The sequence below is a fragment of the Sebastes umbrosus genome, chromosome 19, assembly GCF_015220745.1.
Source record: "Sebastes umbrosus isolate fSebUmb1 chromosome 19, fSebUmb1.pri, whole genome shotgun sequence".
Taxonomy (NCBI): domain Eukaryota; kingdom Metazoa; phylum Chordata; class Actinopteri; order Perciformes; family Sebastidae; genus Sebastes; species Sebastes umbrosus.
Window position 1 is genome coordinate 26063789 of NC_051287.1, and position 8248 is coordinate 26072036.

At 44.0% G+C, this 8248-nt stretch overlaps 1 protein-coding gene across 1 annotated transcript; it reads right to left on the minus strand.

Annotated features, from left to right (window-relative positions):
* Window positions 1-2262: 2262 nt before the first annotated feature.
* On the minus strand, window positions 2263-7539 carry LOC119478604 (zinc finger protein 703-like). Its single transcript, XM_037753437.1, has 2 exons — window positions 6882-7539; window positions 2263-5943 (listed from the first exon to the last, which is right to left on the minus strand). The coding sequence occupies exons 1-2, from the start codon at window positions 7113-7115 to the stop codon at window positions 4576-4578; spliced, it is 1602 nt and encodes a 533-aa protein (XP_037609365.1). The 5' UTR covers window positions 7116-7539; the 3' UTR covers window positions 2263-4575.
* Between the last annotated feature and the right edge of the window lie 709 nt (window positions 7540-8248).

Below are 8248 nucleotides of genomic sequence, written 5' to 3' on the forward strand. Positions count from 1 at the left end.
ACGCTTCCATGGTCAACAAACATACCACATACCATTAACCAAGTAGTTTTGTTGCCTAAACCTAAACAGTTGTTTCACAACGTTAATCACGTGGTATTGTGCGTTTCTGCAGGCGTGATACGAGGCTGATATGAAATGTATTTTTGAAACGTATTTATGAAATGTTTTGTTGGTTCAGAAACGTATCCGTGGTTTGCAGAAACATACAATGCCAAAAAAAAATTCTGGCAAGTGGGTTGATTATTTTGTAAAACTATGATTTTCATTATCTATTAATATACCAAATATTTGTTTCCATTTTTTAAATGAATTTAATTTGCTCAGCCTTAAGTCATCTATTTAAGAATGAAATGAAACTTAAATCTGGGATGATAAAACGTTAAACTTCACTCTCCTGCTCTTCTCCTCTCCCTTCAGCAAAAAGAACAAATATAAAAACCCTCCTTTTCCTTTTATTTACTTTACTTGTTTATTCATCAGGGACAAAAAACACAAATTAACACCAATTTGAAGATAATGTGTGAGATGTGCAGCACCTGGATGTGTTGATGTTATACATTAAGAGACCATGAGGTGTATAATAATGAGGATTAAACTTAAATGACAAACAGGTTTCGTTGGTCACCAATAGATGGCATCCCAATCCAACACTGTACTTCCCACTATACCTTTAGTACAGTAAATACATCAATAAAACTGGAATCCAGCAAATTAATAAAACAATTCCTCCCATAAGATGTCTTCTAAGATCATCTCCAAGTCCGGCATCGACTGTCCTGCATTGTCGTATCAGCAGCCAACTCATTTCTTAGTCTTAATAAACCTAAGTGTGTCTGTTTTCTGGGGCATATCTGGCAACGTGAGACCTCCGGAGTGGGCCTACAGGACGATCTCATGGCCTCCTGCTGAACCCAGACACCCCACAGCATCATCTCAGACCACTGAAACAGGAGCGCTCTCTCGTGTTACAGCGGGGACCGCCTGTTCGACCCCTGTGGGTCTCTTGTCAGAGTTGTGAGCGACCAGTGTGGGTCATCTATACTTCGCCAAGGGTGTCACAGTGTCATGTTGCTAGGAAATGGCATATTACCGCTGCCAATCATGTGGTAACTTGAGCGACAGTCAGGACGCCATCTTGGCTCTGATGCTTATCAGGATCCTACACCATGTATATACGTTACATCCTGTCTGATGGGTTGGACTTCTCCGTCCACAGATGTCGAAAACACACCGTTGAACTAAATCCAGGAGCTTTAAATAAGGATGCTGCTGCTTTAAGGTGACGCTGCATTTAGTGCAGAACAAAGGAATGAGAGCAGTATCCCTGTGGTCTGCATGGAAGTAAAGCACACCTAAAGTCATCAATCATGTGATTCTTTCACAGTAAAAATAGCCACTGGTACAAATCCACCAAAAGCCAGGCTGACATGTAAACTTTACATCTTGTTCTCACTACTTCAGGACTGAGGAATACTCCATCAGAAGTAGTTTGTACAACGCAAAAAGTGTTTATAGTTGTTCAGTAAAAAGGTATATTCTGTAAATATATTGTGTACATATGGGGATAAAAAGCTGCACAAAAACAGAGAGCGATGTAATGTTGAAGGTAACTAAGTACATTTACTGAGTGCTGTATTACAAATTCGAGGTACTTGTACATTACTCGAGTATCTCCATTTTATGCAACTTCTACTCCACTTCATCATCAAAGAGGTACATTTTGTACTTTTTACTCCACTGACAGTTTTAGTTACTGACATGGAGCATTCTACTGTACAAAGACTACTTTTACTTTCCATACTTTAAGTAGATTTTGCTGATACATACTTTTACCTCAGGTTTTGAATGCAGGACTTTTATTCGTAGTGGTGTATTAGTACTTTTACTTCAGTAAAGGATCTGAATCCTTCTTCCACCACTGCTAAAGAGAGAAGTTCAAACCATAGAGGTTTAGGAGATACTTCTTTTTTTTTTTTTGTAAATCAATAAATATCACCAGTGTGGATTATTTCCAACAGGGAACCTCCATGTCCTCTCTACACTGGTTTCAATGAGAAACGAGTCAAGTAAAGTGAAGAGCAACATTTAGACCTCAACAAACCTGAGATCATCATCAAAATTGGATTGTTATTAGAGTAAATAAAAGCAACTCAACTTCAAAATTGTGATTTTAAACTCATACGCTATAAGAGTCTTTTGAGCAGTGAACATTTAGATTCCTGAACATCAGACCAGAACCAGAGAAATGAAGACAACAGAATATACATCTTCAGTGTGATTTATTTAACAAAATATGACCTCCCCTTTAACTGGATACAACCACAGGGTGTTCCAATTTTTACATAAAAAATATCACATCTCATTTTTATTGATTTGCTGTGGAAACAAAAACAAAAAGAAAGAGAGAGAGAAAGAGAGAGAGAGAGGAAAGAGAGAGAGAGAGAGAGAGAGAGAGAGAGAAAGAGATGTGATTTCAACATTCATTCTCTAGAAGTTTTTAAGACGTATTGGACATCTGTCATCTGTCTGCTCAGAGGATTGTAAAATGAGAATAGATTTATATGGTAAACATGAAAGCCAGATTCCCGGTAAAAAATAAATACAAGTTCTCAGTAGGAATAAACAAAACATAAGGAACCAAAACAAATCCTCACAAACCATGAGGCTGAATAAACAGTTCAGAGTGGACGCCGTGTCGAGCTGACATGCATCTCTTGCAGGGAGAAAGCGACTGTGGCCAGACTTGCATCGGCCCACGGCTGCAGCTTATTGCCGTCCCTGCCACGCTGCATTCTTCCGCACTAAATCATCATCATTTGCAGCGAGCACCCTGAACATCCAAGAGCTATTACGCAGCGTCCAACCATCAATTTGCCGAGCCCACGGGGTGGCAGGAGTCACCCAAGGGCAGTCGTGTCTGTTGCAAAAGTATCCGAGCAATGTGCAGACATGCAAGAGCCACATGTGTCCTCTGATCTGTAGAAGTGGAGCCTGATTAGAAACACCAGATGTCATATATAATGTAGAAAGAAAGTGTGAAGATGCACTCAAGTCAAAATCCAGGACTTGCACTCCCACATCCTAGTTCCACTTGAATCCAGTCAGAGGAGGCAGCAACTCGCCGCAGTTAAGTAAAAGCTTAAAGTAATAGTCTGACATCTTGCTAAATGAGCTTCTTGGCTTGCTGGCAGCAAAGTTAGATGAGAATAATAACACCACTCTCATACAGGCAGCAGCTGGTTAGCTTAGCTTAGCACAAAGACTTGAAACAGGGGGAAACAGCTAGCCTGCCTCTGTCCAGCAACACCATGAAGCTCACTAATTAAAACCTTACATCTGGTCACAAATACCAAAGTGTAATTGGTATTGTTAATTGTTAATTCTGAATTTTACGAGGGGTTATGTGCTGGACTATTTCTTGATGGAAACGGGTCCCTGATAAAACGGCAAATTGACGTTTTTACACGTTGATTTTTATGTATTAAACAAACAAGATATAAGGAGTTAATCAGTGAGCTTTAGAGGTGCTGATATTTGGATTTTGTTACCTTTGTACAGAGCCAGGCTAGCTGTTTCCACCGGTTTCCAGTCTTTGTGCTAAGCTAAGCTAACCTGGCTGTAGTTTCATATCCAGGGAAATAACGGATGTAACCAAGACTCCATTACTGCGGTGGCGTCTCCCTACAATACGCGCTACGTTTGAATGCAAACTGTCCTCAGAAGTGCACAAATATTTACTTCTACCTTTACTTTCTATGTTACGTTACTTTTGACAACGTTGTGTAGGACTTCAGGAAGAACATGAGCAGTTCTCAGCTGCTTAACGTTAGCCTGACATAATGAAACAAGTAACGTCAGCTATAGTTAACACTGCTTAGCGAGCGTAGCTAACGTCAGTGGGCTCAGACACTGTCTAAGGGCTGCGGTGGTCCCACAGAATAAATGAACTCAACTAACTGTGGTGTTGTTGTGAAATATGACGTTAGTTGCTCTAATGAGGGCGACCTAATGACCACAGAGTAAACATCACGAATCGGTCGGCATCACAAACAGAACACGTACAAAGTGTTGTGGTCATGGTTGCTTGTAGTGACGGCAGCTGTGTCCTCGTAAAAGCCTTCAATTTGACTCTAATCCATTTTAAATACATTCTCATCTGTGCTTATTATTTACTACAAACAACCACTGACGCTTTTGGCTAAAAGTCACCAGTTAACACGGTTAGCAGACACTGAGTCGCTGCGATTTGTCTGCGCAGTGATGATGGCGCCGCTAGATCGTGGAACACACAAAGAGGTCACCAGAGTCGTCTATTTAAGAGAACAATACGAGTGTTGTATCAGTCTTCTCATCTAACTCTGCCAGACAGCGAATAAGTGCATTTCCCACAATGTGGAACTATTCCTTTAAAGATGTTGACGGTGTATCACTGGTAGCCCAGAGCAGATGCAGATCCTAGTCTTTGACTGTAGAGAGCGTAATGAGGGTAGTACGGGCCTGTGGTGGGCAGAGAGTGCAGGGAGATGGAGGAGGGTCCTGGGGCAGATGGACCTTACTGTAGGGGGTGGTAGCGAGCTAAACCCATGCTGGGGGGCCCCCTGAGAGAAAGAGAGCTGGGCATGGAGCCTGGGCTGCTCTGGTGGGGGAGGTGAAGGTGGCAGGAGGCTGGTCCAGAGGAGGACACAGAGAGCAGCTTACTGTCCATCCCCACAGGCAGGGCGGTGTGTGTGCGGAGGTGAGCCAGGAGCTCATCGGACGTGGCGAACCGTTTGTCGCACGGCCCCCGGCCGAGACCCAGTTACAGGCGTGAGGCATGGGGTCGTTGGGGAGCATGAAGCCGTACGTGTAGAGGGGATGTGAGAGGGAGGAGGACACGCTGGACGACATAGAGCTTTGGTGGAGGGAGTGCAGCGGGTGGGAGGGGTACACCAGGGGGAAGTTTGATTTGAGGGAGGAGGACGGGTCGTGGATGCAGGAGTTGCAGTTGCTTCCGCCGAGATGGGACACACTGGGATAGCTTAGACAGTAGGGGTCCCTGCATAGACTCTGCATGAAGGACGGAGGGGAGGCCCCGGTGAGAGGGCTGGAGCTCGGGTGCTTTCCCATGCCGAGGCTGGACTTTGTCGGATCCATCCCGGGAACAAACTGAGACGGATAGCCGGCGTAAGCCCCCACCACAGACCCGTGGTAGCCCATATTAGAGGAGGGCAGGGGGAAGAGTGGTTGGCTCGTCTTATAAGGAGAAATGGGTGTAATGCGTCCAGGGCCGAGGTTATGCTGGGCGGACTCTGCTTTACCTCCCTCGTGGTTGGAACCACCGTCAGAGCTGCCGTTGCTGCAGTTCGTGCTGGCTCGAACGTGGCTGGAGTTTGCATCGTGTGGACTGTCCGAGTTGCTCTTGTCAGCGTCTTTTTTGGGATTATTGCTGCTGGTGCTGGTGGGACTGCCCTGCTCATGTGCAGTTTCTCCACTAGGAGTGTGAGGGTGAGACTGTCCACCAGGAGACTGGCTCAGTTTGTGAAGCTGCTGTTGCTGAGTGTGTCCTGGTGGGGTGCTGCTGCTGGCTCTGGAGCTGGGTGAAGCAGCGTGGGGCGGGTAGGACTGCTGGCCGTTGGCTGAATTTCCGTTAGTGGTAACATTATTGCTGGGTACCCTGAACCCGACTTTATCGCTGCTGCTGCTGCTGTTGTTGGAGCTGCTGCTGGTAACTGCGTCTCTGCGACAGTCTCCACTGCCTTTGTTGTAGGGCTTGAAGCTACACTTGTCCTCCAGGGAGGGGCGGTGCTCCCCGTGCTTCAGGCTGGAGCCGGACGACCGACCGCTGGACTCCTTGTCCCCCTGGCTGCTGGAGGAGCCCAGCTTGGAGGAGGACGGAGGGTCTGGTTTACCAATCTGAGAGCAGGTCTGTGCCAGCAGGGCCAGCGGACTCTTCTTGGCATCCAGCTACAACAAAATATAGATTCTGATTAGCTCCGATGGAAGGTCTCTTGATTGTATGAACCAAATGACTGTAGGCCTGTAAACTCTTGATATTCACTTCATTTGAACTAGTTAATAGCAAGTAATAAATTCATCTGATCAATGTCCTTATCTATAAAATGACAGAAAACAGTGAAAAATGCCAAATATGATCTCCAAGAATCCAGCAGGACGTATTCAAATTGCTGTTTTTAGTCAATCAACAGAAACTATTTTAATAATACATTAATCATTTCAGTCATTTTTCAAGCAAAAACATAAAAAAAGCTTCTTATCTCTATGTCATATATCATAAACCCCTATCACACTGAGTATCTATGGGATTTTGAGCCAACAAAAGAAGACATATGATGACATCACCTTGGGCTCTGGTCAGTTGTGAAGGGTATTTTTTTGATAATTCATTCATTAAACGATTAATTAATAATGAAAAATAATCACTAGTTGTTTTGTCTGACCAACATTGTGAAACCTAAAAAGAAGCAGTTAACTATCATATATGTCTAAATCCTCTCATTAAGCAGCAAACACCAGCCAAACAATGACTTGATTACCAAAAAAGTTGATTATTATCGACTAGTCGATTAATCGCTCCAGCTTTAATTTAAACAGAGAAGTAATTAGTCATCAATATGATTAAATAGCAGTTATGTAAACAACATTTGATTCTCTTCTACTGAGGAATATAACTTGCTGTTCTAACTGATGACACTGTAATACTCTATAATAAATACTGATATACATTTACTCTGTAATAATAGTGATAAACATTTACTCTGTAATAATAGTGATAAACATTTACTCTGTAATAATAGTGATATTAATTTACTCTATAATAATAGTGATCTACATGTGCACCACCCTGCAGTCCTCTCTAGATGATCAATAAAGACAGTAACTACCTCGATGCTGACTGGTGCGGGTGTCAGAGGCTGTAGGTATTCCGGGTGTAGGAGGTGTCCGGTGTGAGCAGTCAACATCTTGAGGACTCGGATGGGAAGCCGCTTCGCCTGCCGAACCGGGTCCAGAGGGGTCAACAGAGAGACCACAGCACCGGGACGAGACTGGGTTGTGTCGCTGGTCTCACTGAGCTCGATCCGCGTACTGACTGATGATCCTGGAGGCAGATCTTTCATTGGAGAGAAGGCGCTGCGCTGGAGGACGGAGGGGCGCTACTTTTAGTCCACAATCACAGCTGATACGTGGAATAAGAATAGATATAATCCCAAAAGAAAAGAACAACACAAGCAGGACGTCCTTAAAGATCCCGGAGGACGGAGAGACACCTCTCAGTTGGTCTGAAGCATCTTCATCTCCAGATCTCCCGCTCCTACAGTATTATACTCCACTATACTCCACTACCGTATCAGTATACTACAGTATACTCCACTTTAGAACCAAGAAACAGTGGACACGGTGGCACTTCAGTGTCCCTTCAGTGTGGACATTAAAGAGCAGAGTTTACTTTCTATATTCCTGTGTTGAGAGGAACCGTCCCGCTGCGTGTTCTCCGTCCGGACCTCAGCAGCTCTCTGAGCAGATCACAACAGGCAGGACGTCACAGAGTCACAGTGTCCGCTGGGTGGCCGCTCAGCCAATCAGAGGGGCGGGGCCACGGCTAGGGGGCGGGGTCACTGTCAGGGGGGCGGGGCCACGGCTTCCTCACAGCAGTGCAGGAAGTATTCAGAGCTTTTACTGAAGTAAAAGTATAAAATACTACAGTATAAAAATACTCTGATACTAGTAAAAGTCCTGCATTCAATGAAAATATTACTTAAATACAAAAACTTAAAGCTGCAGTGGGAAGAAATGGAGCAAATATGATTAAAAAAAATATATTTTTATATTAAACGGTCACTATATCTCGACAGAAGAGCATGAGACAGGTAATCTGTGTTGTTCCTCTGTGTCCTCCGGCTGGTGGGCGGTGCTTGGTATTTCCTCAACAGATCTCGACATGGCTGCCGGGTCACAAACTTTCTCATTTATAGCTAAACAGTACACTACAAGATGTTTCTGAGAACATGTGAGGAGAGAAATAGGCATTACAGTAACAGAATATTGATTCATATTTGATCAGCGCCGCCTAGTTTGACCGTTTGGTCGGCGTTCACGAGTGATTGACAGCTGCTCAGAGAGCAGAAAATGAAAATACTCAAGTAAAGTACAAGTATCTCAAAATTGTACTTAAGTACAGTACTTGAGTAAATGTACTTGGTTTCAAAATTCTTAACTGTGGTTTATTTTAACTCATAAAACATGGTCAAAA

What these genes read in the sequence shown, in the direction of transcription:
- LOC119478604 (XM_037753437.1), bottom strand. Translation starts at nt 7,115, where the DNA reads ATGAAAGATCTGCCTCCAGGATCATCAGTCAGTACGCGGATCGAGCTC. An exon ending in CCGCACCAGTCAGCATCGAG is followed by an intron (nt 5,944 to 6,881) that starts GTAGTTACTGTC and finishes ATTTTGTTGTAG; the next exon opens with CTGGATGCCAAGAAGAGTCC.